This window comes from Podarcis vaucheri, assembly GCF_965113315.1.
Source record: "Podarcis vaucheri genome assembly, chromosome: 10".
Taxonomy (NCBI): domain Eukaryota; kingdom Metazoa; phylum Chordata; class Lepidosauria; order Squamata; family Lacertidae; genus Podarcis; species Podarcis vaucheri.
This window is the reverse complement of record NC_138748.1, coordinates 60,866,251-60,890,862: the sequence shown is the minus strand read 5'-3', so window position 1 is coordinate 60,890,862 and position 24,612 is coordinate 60,866,251. Positions and strand designations below refer to the sequence as shown.

General features: G+C 45.5%; 1 protein-coding gene across 2 annotated transcripts in view; it reads right to left on the bottom strand.

Annotated features, from left to right (window-relative positions):
* Positions 1 to 24,228, bottom strand: part of PDE3A (phosphodiesterase 3A) — a 297,327-nt gene extending 273,099 nt beyond the window's left edge. Inside the window, exon 1 of one of the 2 annotated variants that reach the window (XM_082238786.1) lies at positions 19,223 to 24,228. In XM_082238786.1, the coding sequence (XP_082094912.1) occupies positions 19,223 to 20,266 (1,044 nt within the window). In that variant the 5' untranslated portion in view covers positions 20,267 to 24,228. The remainder of the gene's footprint in view (positions 1 to 19,222) is intronic. The other variant, XM_082238785.1, reaches the window with a different exon arrangement.
* Between the last annotated feature and the right edge of the window lie 384 nt (positions 24,229 to 24,612).

The window sequence follows — 24,612 nt, the reverse complement described above, 5'->3', positions numbered from 1 at the left end:
ATAGGCTAAGTCTTACATGTTTTGAATACCAAAGTTGCATGTTTTAAACCCTGGTGTTTCTAGGTAGGACTGGATCCTGGGAGACCTTCAAGAGCTGTTTCCCAGCAATACTGAGTTGGAGAAATGCTGTTACTCATTACAATGGCAGCTTCCTAGGATCATGAATCACAGATTACTTATGCCCAAGCCATTTAGAAATCCTGTCTGCTAGTTGTCTATGGACTAACTCCCATCATCCTTGATCGCTGCTCATGCTAGCTGGGGCTGATCGAAGTCCAACATCTGGAGGAGCACAAAGTTGGGTGCCACTACTTTATACAGAGGCCCCACATCTATCACAGGACCCTGGCACACTATAGTGTAGATATGGGGAACATCTACAGCCCTCCAGCTGCTAAGACTCCAGCTCCCATCAGACCCAGCTGGCATGGCCAACAGTCAAGGGTGATGGAAGCAGGAGCTCAGCAGCCCCTGGAGGGCAGCAGGTTCCCCATCTGATAGTCAATGTGGTGTCTTCCAGATATTGTGGACTTTAGCTCTAGCCAGTCTGGGCAAAGATCAGGAATTATGGGAGTTGTAGTCCATGAAATCCAGAGGACACCACGTCAGAGACGAAATCTCAGGGTTGTCCACAGTGCAGTTTCAAAGCCACTGCAAGAGGCAATGAAGGAAAGCCCAAATGCAGATGGTGAAAAGAAATTCAGATTTTTGAGCTCCCTCAAGCTTCCCTTCAGGAATACGGTGCCTTAATGCTAAATCTACTTGAATTTGCTTATAAAATTTGCCAGAGAAAGAAAGAAAACAGGGGGACATTGCAGCTATATTCTCTTCAAACTTTGGAAAGGCAAGTACACGCAAATACAGAAGTGGCAGCAAACACTTGGTGGAATTTGCTTTTTGTTCTTAATTCTGGCAGCAGCAACAGCGCTGTAGTGTTTTCCAAAGAGCAGCAAAAACTCATCCAATTGCAAGATGTCAGAAGGGCTCAACCCACTCCTGGGCAGAATCAAAGCCACAAAATGCCCCTGGGGTTCAGATTATCTCCCAGAGTTGATTTATTGATAGCTGAACACATACCCGACAGCTTCTTAGCCACCACCTAAACACAATCCATTAATCAAGGTTGGTATGACAAATATTTAGGGAGAGAGAGAAGGGGAGTCTGGTAATATTGTTTCTTAACAAACTGGTCATACAGAGGAACAGCTCCAATCTGCTCTGAGAAGCTTTATCAAAAAGACAAGCTCATTCTAGCTAGCCCATTTTGACTTTCTGTCCTATTTTCCAAAGTGCTTGCACCCTCTTCCCCATTTTGTGTCATCTGCAAATTTGGCAAATGATATCCGCCAGTCCTTGATCCAAATGGTTCATTAAAAAACAAAGGTGTGTGACATCAGGTCCAGAATAAGACTCTACTCAGCACATCACTGTTATCCCATTAGGATAGCTTTGGGTACCAGACAAGGCTGGAAACAGGCAAGAGAGTCAGTGTAGTCGTTGGAGTGCTGGACTAGGACCTGGAAAAATGTGGGTTTAAAACCACACTGAGCCATGAAGTTCACTGGGAGACCTTGGACCAATCACAGTCTCTAAGCCAAACCTTCCTCACAGAGTTGTTGTGATCATAACAATGGGGAAGACACAAAGCATGTTTGTCACCTTGAGTTTTGGGGGAAGAGGTGGGATAGAAATGCAATAACGAAACAAACAGGTTTGGGGGTGGGAGGATCTGCTGTCATCCACCACTCCCAGTATGCTTAGCAGCATGGGTGGGCAACAACAGTGTTGCAATCCGCACTGGGCAGCTGAGAACCCCACATTATTTTTATTTCCACACAGTGCTGCATTACGCTGAGGCATTGTGGGGAATTAAAAATGGCGGACAAGTTGCAGTTGCCTCCCAAAAGCACAGCACTATAGGTGGGCCCAGTCCTGCTAGCAGCACCACAAACACTTGGCAACCGCCTAAGGCAGGGGTCTGCAACCTTTAAGACAAAAAGAGCCACTTGGACCCTATTCCGAAGGGAAAAAAACTGGGAGCCGCAAAACTCGTCATTATAAAAATAACTTTTTTGTCACTTTTTATTATTACTTCTTTGTTTGACCCCTCAGAATTACTCCTCCTCATAGAAATAAACGTTAAATTAACAAGTTACCTTTTTGTGTGTGTGTGTTTTTCACTCCCCTTCAAAACAGTGACCAGCGTACATGCCCCCTTTCAATGCAGTGACCAGCGTACATGCCCCTTACAATGTAGCAGGCGGGCGGTAAGGTGACGTCGGGACATGTCACAGCCAGTACAGCGCCCGCTACAGTGGGAGTGTTGGGGCGTACAATGCGCCTCCTCCCCTTGCTAGTATCCGCCCCAGAGCCGCGGCAAAGGTGTAAAAGAGCCACATGCAGCTCCGGAGCCGCAGGTTGCCGACCCCTGGCCTAAGGAAACCAGGTTCCAACAAAACAATGCCAATTTTCATCATTTCGAGCACACCTACAATTTGGCTTCATTTCTCTTCCATCTCCCTCGCCACCTAATACACAGAATCGGATTCAGAGACCTACAGTTGTTAAGTAAATGGGACCCAAGTGCACCCTAAAAATTAATTCCTCACTTACAAATGTCATTCACACCAATAAACTGCCACTCTCCCCTTTGAAAACAAACAGGGAGGGAATTAACCCTCCTGTGACTTCCATTCAGATGAATTTTAAAGAGAATAGCAGTCAGTCAAACACAATTGCATTGTTCATGATGAAGTGTGTATTTAGGTTATAGGTGACACCGACAGAATTGTTAAAACCATTTGTTTTTCTTTAAATAAGAGAAAAAATGCAATTGTGTGTTTATTATATATGATAAAAAATTAAAAATTAATAAAATATGATTGGAAAAATAACAACCACCTATCCCTCTTCACAGGGGAGAAATGATTCCCAAACAGAGCCCATCCCTGCAGAATTTTCATTCAGCAGTTAGATTCAGTGTCAAACCCAATCCCACAAAGACCAACTCCCCAATGTGGCTGATGCAAGCACAGAAACTTTCCCCTCCTCCTTTACAGATCAGCTTGAATTCGAGCCAGTCTGGCAAAAGGAAAACACTTCGCCTGATGCCATGCCCATTCCTCCGGTCAAAGACGCCCATCAAGATCTGGTCCACTGTCTGGATCCAATTCGCCAACCCTGGGTTTGAGGGCTGGGACTACGATTGGGGGATATCCCCCAGTTCAAATATCCACCCGGCCACACAGCTTACTGGGCGATCTTGAGTCAGTCATTACCTGTCAGCCTAAAACTACCTCACAGGGTTTCTGCGAGGACAAAATGAGGCGAGGGGAAAGCTCGGGCGCCATTTTGAACTCCTTGGAGTAATGCTGGGATATAAATGAAGAAAGAAAGCAAATGAATAAACACAGTGGTGTCAGGGAATGTCATTCCCTTTTAGTTTCTCCCCACTTTGCGGAATATAAAAGGCAAAAATAAAATAAAATAAATGAGCCTCTCTGAGGAAAATGTCTGGCAACGGAAGGTAGCATATTTTAATTTTAATAGGTTTTTTATTAGGCTGCCATGTTTATACATTCAGGTATTTTTGTTTTTTTTACTGATTAAAATAGGTCCCCTGAGTAATCAGACAGCCGTGGTGTTGTTTTTGAAGCTATTAATTATTATTTTAACAAAAGTAATGCCAGGCCCCGCAGCTGGCAATGCCATCTTAGAATTCCTATTTGATTCTCACACAGGAGGGCACCCCGTCCTAAGATGGCACCACTGCGCCATCTAAACCAATCTAAACTGGTCTTCAACTGGTGGGTTCTGACTAGTGTGTCGCAGCCTGATCCGATTTGATTCATACGCAAATTCATGCAGGTTTAAAACAGACTTACTCAACTGGGGTGCCATTAAATCTGGCCATAGACTTGGTTTTTATTGTGTTTCTGCTTATTCTACAGAGTCAGAATAGGATGGCCTAAGCATCTAAACAAACACATGAACTGTAGCACAACTGCTCTTAATTCAATCAGTAGGTTCAAGGAAGCAGCATATTACAGTTAAAAACGGTCACACCAGATAAACATTACTCATTATGGGGCTAGACCTGTGAGCTGCTCATTTTCCACTGGTGTGCATGAGGCTGTGTCACACATCTGGAAATTTACACAGCAGCAGCAATTTGAGAATTTCATTTAGGAAAAATAAATCCCATTCATTTCAGTAACTAAACGCCCCCTTGGAAGACAGGAGGAAATGTGGGGAATGTGGCACGTGAGCTCATTAATAAAAGAAATGGTTTATTCACCCGAAGCTCTTGGCAAACCAGTAATAAGGGCTGTATTTAAGAGCTTTAATTACCTGTGTTTTAAGTCGGTCCCAAAAATGCACTGAAAATCAGATGCCGAATGCAAACAGCGCACCCCAGAGCTTCACCATTACAACTAAATGACATCATTAATTTGGAATAAAACTGAAATAACTACATGCTCATTTTTCTAAGGCTGCAATCCTAGGCGCGGTTGCTGGAGAGTACATCCTATCGAACTCACCAGGGCTGAAATCTAACGAAATATAAAGCCTGCCCTTAAGATCAGCTCAGGACTGGGATACGGCCGGGGTGATCCTGAACACTGCATAGCTTTACATTCATAATATGCAGCAATGACCCTGAAAACAAGCCCATGAATTTTTACTGTTCCACACATACTTATGTAATGTGATTATATGTACATCCTTGGGCCAAGAGATTGGGGGGGGGGGTTAAAGAAAATAATCTTAATTAACCAGATTATTTGCTGAGAACCCAAGGTTCTTACTCATCATAGAAGACCAGCCAAGTAGAAGAAGATCATATCCAGATGGGGCATTCTTTATGTCCCAGGGCATCGACGGAAGGTACTCATCTGCTACGATGTCACTAACACTGAGCAGGTCTGGGTCTGGTCAGTGCCTGGATCCTTCAAAATCTTCCAGAGAAAGCGACTCTTGCCCTGAGTCTCTCTCCATATGCAAAGGGGTAGTAAGCCTAAATCATACACAAGCAGATCCCATGGGCAACCATCACAGCACACTACAGAAGTCTGGCAAACTTAACATTTTGAAGCATGCTTCCCATTCCCCTAAACACACATTCTTCAACATAAAGACACCACAAATCTGTAATTTAAAAGTCTGCAGTGCAAACCTTGTTCTCGATACTGTAATTTTCAGCAATCCTCAAATAATACCATTTTTGCAAGGGGATGTTGACATCTGTAGAGGAAAATAAGGGAGGGCTCCAGGGCTCCAATTGCATCACAGAACTGCCTTCGGGGACCACCAGTCCTGTCCGTGTCTCGACAGCATCCACAACTTTCCCGCATCCCACTTACAAGTGATGTAAACTGCCTCTTTGGAAAGTGCAAACATACATAGGGATGCAAGAGAAATTCAGTTCAGCTCACGTGTAAAGGAAAAACTACCTTATTTGAACTATTGAAAACAATAAAACGGCCAACCTTCAAAATTCGTACTTCTCCGAATTTTGTGATGGAATTCTCCAACCAAGCAACACATACAATAAAGGGTGAACCCAAATGTATATATTAGAAGAAAATAACATGCAAAAAGGCATTATATTATGGGAAACTGCTTTGCAGAAAATTGTGTACATTGGGCAGAACTGCACACATACAGTAAAAGAAATTCACACTACAGTGCTGGTGAATTTTCATGAATAAGTTTTAAAAAAATGAAAACTGATGTGGAATTGTGGAGAAGTGAACTCAGGACTGGGAAAATGAGAAACTGAGAGGAAGGAAGGAAGGAAGGAAGGAAGGAAGGAAGGAAGGAAGGAAGGAAGGGAACCAAAATGGAGAGATTCGCCCATTCATAGCACACACGAAGCAGAATGCAGTAGTTCAGGTCCTGAAGGGGTAGAATGGACAGTACTCTCGCTGTATATGGGAATACTAATTTTGCAGCCAGTTGTTGTTGTTGTTGTTGTTGAGTTGTGTCCGACTCTTCGTGACCCCATGGACCAGAGCACGCCAGGCACTCCTGTCTTCCACTGCCTCCCGCAGTTTGATCAAACTCATGCTGGTAGCTTCGAGAACACTGTCCAGCCATCTCATCCTCTGTTGTCCCCTTCTCCTTGTGCCCTCAATGTTTCCCCACATCAGGGTCTTTTCCAGGGAGTCTTCTCTTCTCATGAGGTGGCCAAAGTATTGGAGCCTCAGCTTCAGGATCTGTCCTTCCAGTGAGCACTCAGGGCTGATTTCCTTCAGAATGGATAGGTTTGATCTTCTTGCTGTCCATAGGGCTCTCAAGAGTCTCCTCCAGCCAAATGTTAAAATAAATACACCCTAAAATTATTATTATTTAAATCAAGGACACCTTTTCCTGGCTAATGGTTGCTACCTGCCAAAAAAATCCTTCTCTTGTGCAAAGTTTTAGGTACAGGATCCTATATGCCAGAGGCAGAGAACCTGCATCTCAAGGGAATACTGCCTTCATCCTAATTTCAGGGGTCTGGAGCAGGGTCAGAAAACTTTTTCAGCAGGAGGTCAGTCCACTGTCCCTCAGACCTTGTGGGGGGCCGGACTATATTTCAAAAAAATAATAATGAACGAATTGCTATGCCCCACAAATAACCAAGAGATGCACTTTAAATAAAAGCTCACATTCTACTCATGTAAAAACATCAGGTAGGCCCCAGAAATAAACCAGAGATGCATTTTAAATAAAAGGACACATTCTACTCATGTAAAAACAAGCTGATTCCAGGACCATTCGTGGGCCGGAATTAGAAGGTGATTGGGCTGGATCCAGCCCCCGGGCCTTAGTTTGCCTACCCATGGTTTGGAGGAAGCTGTATATAGAGAAAGAGGGGGACAGGGGGACAGATCTTTCCCAAGAGGTTCACTAAGGATGGGGTCTCTGCTTAAAGGCCAGTTCCATCAGGCTCCTTCTTCAACCCTAATCTACCTCAGCCACAAGAGAAGAGGAGATGGAACTGCAGCACTCCACTGAGACACCAACAACCTTTGGCTCCTCCTCTGCACATTTTTCCCTTCCAGCTGATCGTTACAAAAACCTTGTAACTAAGAACTAGACCCTGAGCTTGTTTTTTTCCTCCTGCCTCCCCAACCTCCCCCCCCTTTCCTTATATGTCATTTAGATAGGTTTACAATAAAATCACTGATATTTGTAAGCTGCTCAGGAAGCATTTTTCGGCTGAAGCATGGGCGAAATTCTTTTAAAATTTATTTCTGTCTTGGTTCTTACATGTACCAATTAAAGCACTGGGCAAGCTAGCGATTAAAAATATCACAATCACAATAATAAAAGTTTTAACAAACCCCAATAAAACTACAATATATCACATCTAAAAATAAAAACACAACAAACCACAGTGACATAGCACAGTTAGCAAAATTACAATGAATTACATCCCAAGAGCCTGGATAAAGAGGAGAAATCACAAGTGACATGGCCAGTGTGGTGGTCATTTGGGAAGGGTGAATAAAGCAGGGGTGTTAGAAAGAGGAGGGGAGAAAGAGATGGGGCAGCCCCACCCACATTTGTCTCTGACTCTGCCCACTGCCAGCTTGCAGTCTGTGGTAGGTCACTGTGGTGTTTGCCCTCCTAGGTGGGTCATAAGGAAAGGGTTAAATGAGTGTGAAGTGATTGGCCAGTGGGAACCCAAGGGGAGGAGTTAGAGTTAGAGTTGGAGTTGTTGGGAAGTCAGCTGTTGGGAGTTGGAGAAGGAAGAGGGAGGATAAGTCTCTGGGTTGGTCTAGTTTTGATGTGAGAGAGTGAGAGAAACTGTTAGGAGGAGTCAGACAGACAGTTGGGATAATCAGTTAGCAGTTATTAGGAAGGTATAGGCCGGTAAAGAAACTAAGATTAAGAAACTGACAAGAAAAATTCTCTGAAACCATAAACTTGTTAATGCTTATAAAATAAACTTGCTTAGTTGTTTTAATGTTAACAACTGTCTGGACTCTGTATGTACCCGAGAGAAACGGGTTGGTGGCAGCGGGGAAGCAAGCACAGGGATCAATAGACCGTCAAACGTCCGGGGACCCTATGTGATCGCCACAGTCACCTTAAGAGAAAGTGATCTCTCTCACACAGAGAGACACAAAAGGATTCTCTATCTTCGCTAATACTAGTTGCAAACCCTTTCTGAAAGTGTGGTTCCTTAGGGCAGAATCAACAAGCTCAGGAGAACCCAGGAATTGCAGGAGTACGTATTTCCATTTCCATAAAAAGCAATGGGGAACAGGAACACTCACTCCACACCGCAAAATTTTGTTCCAGGTCTCACTTGCCCTTCTCCTTTTGCATTTGGTCTCCCTAACCACATACAGTGGACGCTGGGGTTACAAACGTAATCCGTGCGGGATGCACGTTCGCAACCCGCAGCGGTATGTCTGTGCATGCGCGGGTTGTGATTTGGCGATTCTGCGCATGTGAAAAGCGTGATATAGCGCTTCTGCGCATGCGCGACTGCTGAAACCCGAAAGTAACCTGTTCTGGTACTTCCAGTTTTTGGCAGTCCGCAACCCAAAAAAACGCAACCTGAAGCGTCTGTAACCCGAGGTATGACTGTACAAAAGTACTAAATATACTAATGATGAAGCACCACAATCAACCGGGTTCTAAAGGACAATTATATTCTAATCAGTTTATATTTAATTAGTTCTTCCTCGTTGAGGCAGCAGGGGAGAGAGAAGGTAATGTTCAGACATGCATGGGGAAAGTTTGACCTTTCCCACTGCAGTTTTGAGTGAACAAAAATCAATACGGCCCCAGCAGATCTTTGCAAAAACCTTTTCAAGAAATTTATTTCGAACGCCTTTCGGAAAGCGGCAGGGCGGGTGCAAACGCTAAGAGAACCCTACTGGCTCTCCTTTGTTAGCTGTGACTGAAGCTTTCCCTCGGAAATTAAAACAGTTCGTCGGCAGGGGGGTAGGAATACTCATCAACTTACTGCCAGTGGTTGAGGAGAAAATACCTTCGGAGAATAATCTGAAAAATAATTTTGTTACTTGTTTTCATACACGCGCACCACAGAGAAAGAGAGAGAGAGAGACACCCCAAACATGGTCATGAACAGAACGGGGCTTTATATAAACAAGGTATTTTAGTTTGGAACATTTTGTCGCAGAAATGGCAGGGGGGCTCGAAGAGGACCCATCTCAAAACTATTTCCGACTCAGTCAAAAGGTTTACGTTTTCACAGGCTTTGCATTCGCCCTGGAAAAAAAGAATTATGCTGGTTGAAAGACGCAAAGCGAACCAGGTGGCGTGTGAAATTTTGGTCCTGCAAAAATTCCGGCCGGCCTTTCCCTCCGAACATGCGAACCCAGGACCCTCCAGATGTTGCTGGACCACAACTTCCATCAACCCCCAGGCACTGCCCATAATGGCTGAGGCTGATGGGAGTTGGAGTCCAAAATACTGGGGGCGGGGCACCAGGCTGGCAAATGGTACCTTAGCAAGACATCATACTGTAGCAATGAAAGCAGCTGCACACTAACGAAGACTATGGTTTGCCACATATGCCTACCAGCCCTTGTGCTGACACTTTACAACCAAATATTAATGTGGGAAGCGACGTGGGTGGCACTGTGGGTTAAACCACAGAGCCTAGGACTTGCCGATCAGAAGGTCGGCGGTTCAAATCCCCGCGACGGGGTGAGCTCCCATTGCTTAGTCCCAGCTCCTTCCAACCTAACAGTTCAAAAGCATGTCAAAGTGCAAGTAGATAAATAGGTACGGCTCTGGCGGGAAGGTAAACGGCGTTTCCGTGCACTGCTCTGGTTCGCCAGAAGCGGCTTAGTCATGCTGGTCACATGACCCGGAAGCTGTGCGCCGGCTCCCTTGGCCAATAAAGTGAGATGAGCGCCGCAACCCCAGAGTCAGCCACGACTGGACCTAATGGTCAGGGGTCCCTTTACCTTTACCCTATTAATGTGGGAAACAGGCAGGGGAGAATAATGGTGGGCAGTAATATGAAGACCAGAAAATGGGAAAACCTGAGGCTTTGCAAATGGTGTTGCAATACAACTTACATCATCCCTGACCACTGGGGCTTATAGGGGCTGGAGACCACAGGGTCCTCATCCCCAGTTTCAATTTCTGTACTGTGTAGAGCAGAGATAGCCAACGTAGTTCTCTCTAGATGTTGTTGGACTCCCATCAGCCCCCACCAGCAAGGCCAATTGTGTAAAGGGTGATGGGAACTGTAGTCCAACGGCATCTAGATGCCACTAAGCTTTGGTTATCCCTGATGTAGCTGACCTTACACGTATCAACATGGAAAGCAATTCACCACATTTTTCGCTCTATAAGACGCACCAGACCACAAGACTCACCTAGTTTTGGGAGGAGGAAAACAAGAAAAAAAATATTCTGAATCTCAGAAGCCAGAACAGCAAGAGGGATTGCTGCGTAGTGAAAGCAGCAATCCCTCTTGCTGTTCTGGCTTCTGGGATAGCTGTGCAGCCTGCATTCGTTCCATAAGACACACGCATATTTCCCCTTACTTTTTAGGAGGGAAAAAGTGAGTCTTACAGAGCAAAAAATACGGTATTCAGAGCTATCGGCTTGACATTAAACGAGGATGGGAGGGATCCAGTTTTCACAGGCTGCGAAATGCATATTGTTTCAGCCTCTGAATTCACTCCCATAACACCATGTGTTCTCACTGAAATCGCCCTCATGCCACATCTTCTGGATTCAACCCGTATTTGCAAAAACCAAGTTAAGTGCAGCGATACTGTACCACTACGGTTTACCCGATTACTTATCAAGTTCTCCCTGGATAGTCTCTTCCTTGCTTTCAAACTCAGTTCACCTAAGACTAAAAACAGCTTTAAAGGGTTATCAGCTCAGAGTAAGTGGTTGCATAAAAGAAGCCCTGCAAGAGAATAATACCAGTTATTTCACCGGGGGGGGGGGGACACATCTTAAACTACAAAAGGGCAGTCAGCCAACTATTCAGGCTTCCAGCCAATACATTAGTCTACTAAACATATATATTTACATACCATAAAACCTCAACAGGGTGGTGTGTTGTTGTTGTTGCTTTAGAATGGCAAAGAAGGGGGGCAGCCTTTCTAAGTGTGAGAACACTGTTGCAAACTTAACAAATGGAAGTCCTCCCCTTCATTAGAATATCGTCGACTATAAGAAAAATGCCTTTCTCGTCAAAGTTAGGATCGAAGGACCGGCCCCAAAAACTACAAAAACACAGCAAAAACAGCTTCAAAGCACAAGCAAGCAAATGAAGGGCCCATCTACATTATGCAAATTCCCAGAAACTTATCTACACTGATCTAAAGCAACCGCAGCTAATGTTGCTTGCTTTCTCGTTCTTATTCATCAAAGGAACTCTATAGCAATTTCGCCATGAAAGGTAAAAATATTAGGGTCCAGCACGTGAGGTTGCAAACAATCTTCACCTCTTTGCTCTGCAATCCTAATACACTTGCTTCCGGTTAAAGACCTCAGTCCTTACTGTTCCAAAACCAGATATATAGACACATATTTGTGAAAATGGCATATAAAAAAAAGGACTTTATATATGTGAAGATGTAAATATCTGTACATTAGCTGAAATGGTAGGACAAATTGGTACTATAATGCTGTGAATTTTTATGTCGACCCGTTCTTTAAAAAATCGCAAACCGGCGTAGAAAGGTAAAGTGGACCTGAAATTGGGAAATTGAGAAACAGAAAGAAACCCAAACTGACAGATCTCCCCATCCCTAATTGGCCAGCATGTCAAACTGGTTAACATCAGATAGAAAGACTGAAAGGATGCAACCCCATTTCTCAGAAACAAGCCAGATATTTTATGTGGGGGTTTAAAAAAAAATAATTCTTTTTTTAAAAGAGACAATTAATGTCGGTTTCAAAAACTTTTAATTTTGATTACTGGTAGGTATGGAGAACGGCTCATTTCAGCAGCACCCGAAATTTAAGGAAGAACTTCCCAGAAAGGAAAAATTCGTACAGCAGACAAATTCATGTAAGTGGCACAATTAACACCCTAAACATTGTGGGTCGCTCACGCCCACCACACACTCACAAACAAAATCAAAACACAGACTTCATCAGTGGGTCACTGTTCCAGATGTTTATCCAATTGACACGGCAACCCCCAGCACACACTGCATTTCTTTCAGCACAGCATCTTTATGTACGCGTGTGTGTATTTAAACACCATTTAAAAAGAGCTGAAAGCCTCTACTGTATTTTGACTTCTTTACCTCCAGTAAGGCTCTCCTTTAAAAAAAAAAAAGACTTCATGTCACACTTTTAACAAACAGTTTTATTAATTGCCAAACTCCCCCACCCCCACCAACACCTCTCAAATTGTAAGGGCTTAAAAAAAAATTTATTATTACATTTTAATCAATAAAGTGAGCAAAATCAGAAAAATGCCTTTGAAATCCAGGTCTGCCTTTTCCAAGAATGGGGTAAATCGGTATTTTTTTAATTAAAAAAAAAAATGAAAAAAGAGCCTTAAGAAATAAAAATTATAATTAAGCTTTTACTAAATTATATAAAATTATATTTATTTAAAACTATATTTGTTATGTTATACACACATATAAACCCACACACACATATGCAATGTCCAACAATTGTTACCTTAAGCTTCTGTGATTTGTAATGATGATAGATTTATTTTTTTCATGTAAATTGTTTTGAAATCACTTGGGGGGGAGCAGTATATAAGCATACTAAATAAAAACAGTGGCAAATATTGCCAAAATACACACACACACACACAAAACAACCCACCATCAACCCAAGTTGTTAAAAACTGCAATGAAGCTTACAATTTTGATCTAATCCATACACTGCTACAGCATGAAGTATTTGTCCTGGGATACACCAAATGTCAATAATATAAGCTACTGTATCACTGCAATCCTATGTACTATATATACACACACACCTTAGTATAACAAACAATGGGAATGAAGAAGGCAGATGAGAGGGATAAAGGAAGAAACAGATAAGGAGGTAAAATAGACACTCCTCAGAGAATCCTTTTTTATAACCCCTTAACCTCCCGAAATCCCACTGCTAGGGGGCAGTCAGGTGCCAAGATCTGCCAAGATGGACAGCCTAGGATGAAGTGGATCACTTGTTCAGCTGGCATGACATCCTCAACCCCAGCTCAGCTAAAGATACACCTGCAAAACTTGCTCATCCCAGCTCAGCTGGGGCCAGGCCCGTTGAAGATGGCTGAGCCGAGGCTGGTTTAAGCCCCGCAAAGGGGCATTCCAGGGGCAGGACTTAAGCTGGATTCTCCACTGGCAACAATATTTTAAAGGCTTGTTTTCCCTCTGCCAGGCTTAGGCAAAGCAGCAGCCGCCCTGCTATTGAATGGGCTTTGGATCGGGTGCTGTGCATAGGATTGCTCCCCAAGCGTAATTCGCCCTGTTTACCCAGTCTCCCATTTCCCTCTCCTTCACCTGTGTCAATTTTTTAAGACTGCGAGACACTTTGGGACAGGGACCTCTCATCGCGTACTTTTGCAAAGCGCTGTGTACACTGAGAGCATAAATGCAAAAAGATACGAAGGTCGTTAGTTTGCACACTGTACTGCCAGAAAATCCCTTTCAAATCTCTGATCAGGTATTTACCCGGAAGCCTGGGGCCTAAATTTCAGCTTTCCTTGGTGTGTGGTAGTGGGCACAAAAGGAAGCCATTCACATTAACAGATGGCAAAAGCTCAGTGATAGATTTCATGTTTTGTATTCATAATGTCTCAGGTTCAATTCCTACCTGATCCTTTTAACTGGCAATGGGGAATCCCTTTGCTGGAAACCCTAGAGTTGAAGTGGCATTTGTAGTTCAGATGTTCCTGAACTACAACTCCCATTATATCTGGTTACAGAGGTTGATGGAGTCCAACTCACAAATTTGCCCTAGAGAGCTGCTGTTAGTCAGGGTACAACAGTACTGGGCTTGATAGACAAAAGAAGGCTGACCTGCCAGAAAGCAACTTGTGGTGATCTCATAATATGGAAACCAAACAATACATGCAATGATATCTGCCCACATTTTCCCATCACTAAGCCTATCTTCAAGTTTCCCTGACACCTATTTGCAATTGCCAGGTCCTTTGGAGCAACAGCCTGTCATGGTACTTCTGTTAAGATATCATGTATGGATGGCATAGTACCAATAATAATCATTTGCACAATGCAGCTTTCAAGCCCAGCCATGGGAAATCAAACCTAAGATCAAATGCTAGGAATGCAAGAAGTTGGGTTATACCAAGCCAGACCACTCAATATTGTCTGCACTGACTGCCAGTAGCTCTCTAACTGGAGATGCAGGAGATTGAAATCACCTGTGTGCAAAGCAGTTGTTCTACCACTGAACAAAACAAAAAAAAGATAATGCTATTCTAGGCTGCATCAACAGAAGTAGTGTCCAGGTTAAGGGAGATAATAGGACTGCTCTATCCTGCCTTGGTCAGACTACACCTGTAGTACTGTGTCCAGTTCTGGGCACCACAATTTAAGAAGGATATTGACAAGCTAGAACATTTGCAGAGGAGGGCAACCAAGATGATCAGCAGTCTGGAGACCAAGCCTTATGAGGAACGGTTGAGAGAGTTGGGAATGTTTAGCCTGGAAAAGAGGAGACTGAGAAAATATAGGGTAAAGGTAAAGGTAAAGGTACCCCTGACCGTTGGGTCCAGTCGCGGACGACTCTGGGGTTGCGGCGCTCATCTCACTTTATTGGCCGAGGGAGCCAGTGTACAGCTTCCGGGTCATGTGACCAGCACGACCAAGCCACTTCTAGCGAAGCCAGAGCAGCACACGGAAACGCCGTTTACCTTCCCGCCAGAGTGGTACCTATTTATCTACTTGCACTGCGTGCTTTCAAACTGCTAGGTTGGCAGGAGCAGGGACCGAGCAATGGGAGCTCACCCCGTCAAAGGGATTTGAACTGCCGACCTTCTGATCGGCAAGCCCTAGGCTCTGTGGTTTAACCCACAGCGCCACCCACGTCCCTGTATAGCCATCTTCAAATATCTAAAGGGACGGATGGAGCAAGCTTGTTTTCTCCTGCCCCGGAGGCAACGGCTTGAACCAATGGCTTCAAGTTAGAAGAAAGGAGATTCCGACCACATATCAGGGATAACTTTCTGACAGTAAAAGCTGCTTGACAGTGAAACGGTCTCCCTCGGACTCTCCTTCCATGGAAGTTTTTAAGCAGAGGTTGGATGGCCATCTGTCATGAAGGCTTTAATTGAGATTTCTGCATTACAGGGGGGTAAACTCTCAAGACCCCTTCAAACTCTACAATTCTATGAGTCTATTATGATCCTTCCACATATCGCATCCCCATCCACAACTAAGCCCCAAAACTGCATTTGCTTGCATTCCTCCTTGTTAGTTTTGGTTCTACCATTCCAATCCTCGCTCTCTTCTTTCCCCCCATTGTCAAGCTTCAGATGAGACCTAGACAATTTGTGACAAGCCACGGGGACAGCAGCCCACCAGCCAGGTACGGTGACCTGCCAAATGTCCGGCAATGTCCTTCTCGGGTGATCCCAGGCAGGTAGCACAACCAGGAACCTCAGCAAACTCACAAAAGGGGCTGCATTCGACTTGAGGAGTCACAACTACGATAGGCTTAGTTTCAATTGCAATTTCCTTCAGGCAGGGACCCTTCCTTGTTTCTTCCTGTAATGCATCACAAACCTTGATGCAAAGAGTAAATATATCGGAGAAGTGGGGAGACAAAAACACTTCCAGCTCCAGCTGTGAAATATCAAAAGCAGAATTACCTCCGCCGAATCTACTCGTGTGGAAGGCAAATCCAAAGCCCATGAGTGGTTAATGGCAATAATTCGTTACATCTTTGCTCTTCCTACTTTTTGGTTGAAACCTTTCGCAAAAACTTGCTGCAGATGAACAAAATTGGATGCTGAACAATGCAACCATCCCTTGTGCCTCGTTTTGCGACTACGGCCTCTGCTCCTCAAAATGCATGTACCGTGGCATACAGAAAATAATTCCAGCATCACTATTCATCGTAAGGAAGGAGTCACAATCTTTTCAGATTTCAGATCTCCCGACCCTCCTCAAGTTAGAAAAGTACACTTAAAAGTCAACTTTTCGGCCCATTCAAAAACAACCATTTATCAAAATAACATTATAATCTATACTTAATTAGCGTGACAGTGTAGGTTTTCTTTTTAGGGAATGTAGTCCTCATTTCAAGAGGGCAATGGAATTCAAATTAGGAGAAAATGTGGCCATCCTGCAGTAACACTGTTATTTCAATCACTTGTGCATATTGTTTTTCTGACTATTCAGATTCAGACCCTGAACTTTTTGCATGTACTATGCAGTAAAATCCAGTTGTTTCACAGGCCTGAAAGAGTTACCATATCACAAGGTGGGGTTTTTTGTTTGTTTGTTTTTGTGGGGGTGTCATCTTTAAGACTGCATCTTTCTCTACCTCCTACGAACATTCACTTTCAAATATTAAATGTTCGTTTACAAAAATACACCAAGGCACACATTCTGCCATTGTACCCTCATCCTCTATATAGGGCTAACACCGACGGTGCTGATTCTCAATGCAATATTTACATACTTTTAAAACCAACATTTACAAAACCTTGTGTGTGTGTTTGTGGTGCGGGGGGGGGAGGCGGCACAATTTACAAATCTAAATCAATGAGTTTAAAGTATAATTTAAATACTGTACTACAGTATGAATGCAGCATTTAGCAAAGGTCTGTTCATAACCCACAATTATCCATTTCTTCCCTTCACAAATGACAAGTCTGTTTTGCGGTCAACAAGCCGAAAGGAACAAGTTGCTTTAGAATTCCTGAAGATGTAAGCGGCGGCGATTCGAGTTCTCTGTATTGATCAGAGACCCTCAAAATGTCCTGCAAACTCATAAACTATAAGCCACTCAACAGCACTGATGTTTGACACCACTCATTTCATGCCTCTTGTATCCTTAACTCCATACATTATGAAATAAGGCGATCTCAGAAGCTGTTGTAAGCAAATGAGAGCAGCCGGAATAGAGTTTAACAGACCACATTAAAGTGATTAAATACAAACATGTTTTCTTGAAAGTCACCGTTATCTAAACTGCTACAGAAAGTAGTGGGACGGTCCTGGCAGTCGCACATTAAAATTTCAAAACAAAATAAAACTCGAATCACCTGCTATTCAATAATAGTCTCTTTTGACCTAATTTAAATAATAATAATAATAATAATGTGAGGTTTCACATTTTAACATGCGTCACATAACACGGCAAAGCACAGGAATCCAGGTCAGTTTCCCAAGATTTTCTTCATGTTGTTTTCACTTTGAAAGTGTGCTCAATATAAATTGTATTCCAGAATATTTTTTTTAACAAATTGCACTTGTGGCAAATTAAACCTCAAAGATGTATAGCTGAGAAAATGTCCCGAGCAACCACAAAACCATGTAAATCTACCCAGGCCAAGAGGGGTGAGGGAGGAAAAAACCCTGTGATCCACACCAAATGGTTTGATGTCATTGCCTGGAAAATAACCACTTTTGCTTCCAAGGACACAAAAATATCCCTTTGGTTGACAATACTAAACTTTATTCGCACAGAGTTAACTAGCACCTGACACCAAGCACATTTCAATGAGGAAAAAAATCCCATGGGTTTAACTGATCTTACTTCCAAGTAAGTGTGTTTTGGATCTCAGGCTACCTAACATCCCACCCCTTGATTCGGAAACAACTCCAAGGAAGTACCGTAAGTCTCACTAAAAATAACTGAGAATTGCTTCCACACTACATTATTAAGATTTGGGTGCAATACTGAAAGAGTTCATGCCACGACGAAAGAAGACATCATCCCTGCAGAATCTACTGAAAAATATTATTCCATCTTGCCATCTGGGTGAACTAAACAACAAACCACTTATACTTGGATTAAAAAGGACTACCAAGACTGGTTCTTAGCATGCTAAGTGAAAGGCTCGTGAATTGAGCTTGCTTGCAAGTACAGCTGTGATCCTATACACATTTACTTGAAGTTCAGTGTGGCTTACTTCCAAGAAAACATGTTGAAGCTCAAGCTACAAGTTCACTTAGGATCTGGACCTTGGTGTCTTCAAAATCCATGGGCAAGAACTTTAAATGCTCGAAAACAGAGTTAAATGTGAATACCTCAGCTCCACCGAGTTGTGTATCACACTGCAGGTCTTTTTTTAAAAAGCAATTCAGGCTAACTCAAATGCAATGTTATGTTTCCAGGGTGTTTATTTTCTACATTTCCCCTTGTTTCACAAAGAAACACAGTTTCTACACAGATTTCCACAAGTTACGGAAAAGTTTCCAAAACATCTTAACCTTCCGATTCCCACAACGTTTTCTTTTTCTGCAGCCAAACTCAAATAAATAGAAGCTGTGCATCCACTGTAAAAATAAAATAAAAAATGAGGTGATACTGGACAGAATGTAAGCTGTCTCATCTGCAGAATCCAAAATGCAAGATTAAAAGGTAGGTGTGCAAAAGTGTCAGCTGCGCCATTATGGGCCTCAAAGTTAAAAGGATGCATTCAAACTATTCGGCACGAAACATGGCCCAAACATAACAACGCTGAACATCTGTTCTTTCTGTAATGAAGACGTGCCTTAAAGGAACACTGGACATTAAAACAGCAACATCTCTAAGGACTCCAATGTGCACAGAACTGTACAGATGAAGAACAGCAACTACACTTTTCTTTAAAAAGAAAAATCATACGAACATCTGTTTTCCCAGTTCCCAGCTGAGCAATTATTCTCCGCATCATCTTCGGAGAGAGATTTTAAATTATGCAATGCACACAACAGAATATGGTCCTGTCCAAAACAAAAGCCAAAAAAATGCAAGAGGAGGAACGCGAAGGGCCAAACGGTTGTCGAAATGTCTGGTCCCTTCTGCGTCAGTGCCTTTTTAAATTACTATTCTGGGATGCCGAGAACCGTGGTTTCTGCTTTCAAGGGAGAACTGGGATGGCGAGTGCAAAAAAAGTTTGAACGCGTAGAAGTTTCCTTCCCAAAGTTGCGCGCGTCCCTTGCCAAGAATAAAAAGCAGCAGTGGGCTTTTGCAAAAGTCTCTTTTCTCTCTCACTCCTGCTCCCCATCCCGCCCGCACACACCCCTCTCCATCCAAGAGCCCCTCTCCCATCCCCTCGCCCATCTCCCCTTACCTGCTCTCGGGGGATGCAAGGCAAGGAGGTCCTGCGATGGGACTTATTGCCGCAGCCAGCCATCTCGGCGGAGATCATCGAACTGGATCTCCTCCTGCGCTTAAAAACCGGCACCTCTTCCTTGGCCGGCCGGGCAGCAGCAGCAGCAGCAGCGCCACAGCCCGCTCCTTCCGCCCCTTCGGTGCCTTCCTCCTCCTCCTCCTCCGCCTCCTCCTGTTTCCCGGCGGCGCGGCGGCGCAAGGCGTGGCGCGCGTAGCCTGCGCCAAGGATGCCCAGCAAGGCGAGCAGATAAGCCAGGTAAGGTCTCCAAGGCGCGCGGATGCTCTCCAGGGAGGCGAGCGAGGCGATCCGCAGGGCGCTAGTCAAGGCGATCATGAGCACGCCGTGGCGGAGCCGCAGCGCCAGCCATGTCCCGCCGGCCAAGCAGCCCAGCACCACCCCAGTGGCGGCCAGCGAGAGCAGGCGCTCCTCCCCGGGGGCCAAGGCCAGCTGCGCGAGCGCTTCCCCAACGCAGCAGGCAGCCACGAGCAGCGCCGCCGTGCGCAAGCGGACCCCGGCGCGCAGCAAGGCCCAGCCCAGCCAGAAATAGGCGGCCAGGAGGAGGCAGCACAGCGCCGAGCCCGGGATCGGGGGCCAGCTCGCACCTGGGCCGGGCGCCCCGTCGCCCTCAGCGGCCTCTCCTCCTCCTCCTCCTCCTTCTTCCGCCTCTTCCTCGCCGGCGCTGCGCACCAAGCGGGTCCCGAGCGCCAAGAGCAGAGCCAGAGAGCCTGCGCCCAGAGCGCAGGAAAGTTTGCAGGACGTCCAGACCTTGGGAAGAGCCTCTTCTTCGCCACTCCTCCAGCCTCCTACCCGATGGGGATGATGGTCATTCTTCTCCTTGCTGCTGCTCTCCACTTCCTCCGGCCCAGCAGAGGAACAGCAGCCGTTGCAACCGGCGCCTAAGGCTCCCTCTGCCGCCGCTGCAGACGGAGAGTTTTTCTCCTCGCCCGAGCTCCAGCTGCCTTGGCTTCGGACCCTGCTCGCACAGTCGCTGCTGCCAGCCATAGCGAGAGGTCTTTCCCTTCTCTCCCTTCCCACTTTCTCTCCAGGTGGGGGAGGAAATGCAACTCCCAACCCCTTCCCACCCCACCTAATACTTTTATTTGCTAGTTTTCCACGCGCGCAAGTATAGCGATGCCCCCAAACAGCGCCCTTGCAAGGGGAGGGAATTACCAAAAAAGTGTCCCGAAATATATTTTCCCCCTACTCCCCTAAAAAACAAAAGCCAAGCTGAAGTAGGTTTGAGGGGCTACGTGCAAAAGAAGCGAATGTTGTTGCTGTAAAAGTGGAAACAATGGTAATTCAGGAGGAGTTGGGCTCCAGAGGGTTGTAACGCGTATCAAAGGCTTTGGAAAATCCAGTCTCCTCCAGCCCAGGTTTTGTTCTGTTTTTTGAAAGAAGGCAACCCAAGACCCTAAGTATCGCAGAAGGCTGGCCAGGCATGGGGCTTTCTATATCCGGGAGGGCTGCAGGCTGGTGCTCCTCTTAGGCCATGGGTGCTGCGGGGCGCCCTCGCCGCTCGGCCCGGGGAGGAGGCGCGCAGGGCGGGCGGGCCGGAGGCTGCTGCTGCTGGGAATTCCTTTCCTCTCCCGCCGCCTTTCTTCCCCGCGCCTCCGCCGCTTCCTTGGTGTTGCCGCTCCGCGCGCCTTTCTCACTCCGCCTTCCTGCTGGGGCGATCCTTGCCGGCGGGGTCCCGAGCAGAAGCCGCCGATCGCCGCCGCCCCCCATGGCTGGGGACGAGGAGGAGGCGGCTGCCGCTCATCGCAGGAGCCGAAGGTGGGGGAACGGCAGCCGATGCAAAGCGGGATAGTTTAGGAGGGCTGCGCAGGAGAGCAAGCCCCAGACGTGGGGTGGGGGTGGAGAAACCGCTTCCCCCTTCGCTTCGCGCGGTGCCTTTGCAAAACGAAAAGGTCCCGCTGAGATCGGCGAGCCGCGAAGAAGAAAGCTCGAGCGAGCAGACCTGGCGAGGATTTTCTAGCCTCTTTCTTCCTCCAAAGAGAGGGTCGGTGGGAGGAAGGGGGCTCGGAGAGGAAAGGCGTTAGCCCCCGCCCCTCTTTTCCCCCCTCTCCTTTTCGTGCAAGCGTGCACCAGCTCCTGTTCGAGAGGGGAGGGAGCGAAAGGATCGGGCAGTGTTTGCTGCTAGTCTTTGCACTGCTCTGCAAACCGGGTGAGTGAGTAACTAAAGGAGAGAGAGAGACTCAGATAGCACATGGATTTCCCGTTGGTTGGCACCTCCACCACAGCCTCCAGGCAGCGATCACCTCGTGGTGCTGCTGCTACAGGTCACAGTCAAGTTACCTTGTCCTAAGCACTCCTACTCTTGGGAAGGAAGGCCTGCCATGTTCAGGTTGTACTAACCATGTGTGAGATTGGGGCTTATCATCACAGATCCACACACCTGGAGAGTATTTACACACTTTTTGGTGGGGGGGGGTTGTTTCTGTGCAATTGTGCTTGGGCGTTGCTTTCGGTGCCAACTGGCAGAGCTTTCTGCAAAGGATGCCCATTTATTTTGACAGGCGTCTGCACCTCCACACTCTGCACAAGACAGGCCTGCAAGGAAAAGGGGTGCAAATAACTGTGTGCAATGTTTGATTAGTAAGTTCCACAGGGCTCACTTGGCACAGGGTTGCAGCTGCAGCAGGATATTTGCCTGCCTTCTTCCCAAGAATTAAGCCCGTAATCAGGCCAGCAACCTGTTCTTGCAGTAGCCGGTCTAGGTGCTTATGGGGAGTGCAAACAGCATCTGAGTGCAACAGGCCTCTCAGTTCCCAGCAATTCATACTCCACACGTCCTTCCACAGTGGGGACATTGGTTTCCAGGTGGGAGTTGATCACGGTGTGGATTTGCCAAGCGTGCCTTCTTCATCCTAGCACCTTTCTCCCTTGTGTCCTGAGTTCGAGTGTCTTCAAAGCCCATGACACCTTTAGTAAAGGCTGTTCTCCAACTGGAGTGCTCGCAGGCAAGTGTTTCCTAATTGTTGGTGTTTATACTACATTTTTTTAGATTTGCCTTGAGACAATCTTTAATCCTCTTTTGTTGACCACCAGCATTATGCTTTCCATTTTTAAGTTCGGAATAGAGTAGTTGCTTTGGAAGATGATAATTGGGCAACCACACAACATGACCAGTCCAACGAAGTTGATGTTGAAGATGCATTGCTTTGACACTGGTGATATTTGCCTTTTCCAGTACACTGGCAATAGTTCACCTGTCTTCCCAAGTGATGTGTAAAAAATTTCAGAGACACCATTGATGGAATATTTCAAGGAGTTGGAGATGGTGTTTATAAGTGGTCCATGTTTCACAAGCATACAGTAAGGTTGGTAGTACAATAGCTTTGTAAACAAGCAGTTTGGTTTCCCTGCAAATGTCCTGGTCCTCAAACACTCTGCACTTCAATCTGGAGAAACCCACACTCGCAGAACTCAGGCGATGCTGGATTTCGGCATCAATTTTGACCGTTGTGGAAAGAGAACTGCCTAGGTCGGAGAAATGATCAACATTTTCCAACATTACACCTTTGAGTTGGAGTTGGACTTGGGGACCAATCCAACAAATCCCGAAGTTCTAGTGTTTTGACAGAGGGGTGAACTTTTATTTCTCCATAACATGCATAATTCTGTGCTCTTCTATCATGTCCCCTCTTCCTCACCTTTCCTCTAACCCAGTCTTTCTCAACCTGTTGGTCTCCAGATGTTGTTGAACTACAACTCCCATCACCCCTAGCTAGCATCAGGGATGATGGGAGTTGAAGTTCAACAACATCTGGGGACCCATACGTTGAGAACCGCTGTGTCTAACCTAAGAAGCCCCAAATGTCATAACCTTTCCTTAAAGGCATGTAGCTTCATCTCCAGGAAGCAAGCCCACAAGAAGAGCTCTGCTGCAACAGGCCAAAGGCCAATCTAGTCTATTTCAAGTGATGATGATACTGCTTTATATGTACAGAATAGAAGGGGGCTAAGCATATTTTATATTTCAGCACAGAATCTTGAAACATTCTGAATGCCAAACATTTTTTGCAGAGCATCATTCGTATGAACAGTGAGCAGAATGTGACCCCGAACTGCTTAGTTTTACAAAGGGACGTGCTGGATTCTTTTTTTGGACAGGATGAACTTGAACTAGTTAAATGAACTTTATAAAGGCTCTGTTCCTTTTTTAGTGGTACCATTTTAACTAAACTGGAGAACCACAGCCTTCCATCCCTTAAAGGTTTAGGGCACATGCATGTGTAATAGAACCTTTCCTGCAAGTCCAGAAACACACAGGCGTTTGTTGTTCGCAGGCCTAAAGACCTTCATTCTCACAGCCACAGTCTAGGTCAACAGAGAGTAGCAATATATTTAGCACGAAACCACAGAGGGGGGGAACCTATTTGCCAGCTTGGGAACATTGAAAGCTAAGGAATCGGCCGATCGGAGAAGGGAAATTCTCTGGCCTTTCCACCCCGCAAAATAAATCACTGGTTTTAAGATTTCAAGGTAGTTTCAGCGTCTTAATATTTATTTGTGTCTGTCTGAGGTTTTATGCCTTGTTCACTGTCTGACCCTGTTGGGTTAAAAGGACAAGAGGGGAATATGCATCTGTTCTGCTAGATGCTGTCAGAGGGCATCGTCTTAAATCATGACTTTCCACAACCATAATAGACAGCAGCAATGGAACAGAAAGTGGAGGTGTAAAATAATTCCCAGCGCACTTGCAGCCAATATGTTTGTCACTAGCAGCTTTCAGAACACCTTGGGATGGCGCTGTGGAACTGAGCACTAGCTGGATCCGGTTTTTCAGGAAACCGGGATTCTGAAAACGGTGTCCCAAAGTTTCCTGGAGGAGCGGGATCAACTCCCCTTTGAGGAAAGGTTAAAATACCAGCAATTCCCCAGGTGCGCATGATCAGCACATGCACTCCTCCAGATGCATGCAACATTTTCAGTGCTGAAAGGGAGCAGAAACGGGAGCCCAATGGGGCAGGGTGGTAGCAGAATGCAGGAACCCCCACTCACGTGTCCTGATGATGCACGTGGCAGCTAGGAAAATAATAATAATAATAATAATTTATACCCTGCCCATTTGGCTGGGTTTCCCCAGCCACTCTGGGCGGCTTCCAACAGAACACTAAAATACGATAACCTATTAAACATTAAAATCTTCCCTAAACAGGGCTGCCTTCAGATATCTTCTAAAAGTCTGGTACAGTGGTACCTCGGGTTAAGTACTTAATTCTTTCCGGAGGTCCTTTCTTAACCTGAAACTGTTCTTAACCTGAAGCACCACTTTAACTAATGGGGCCTCCTGCTGCTGCCACATCACTGCTGCATGATTTCTGTTCTCATCCTGAAGCAAAGTT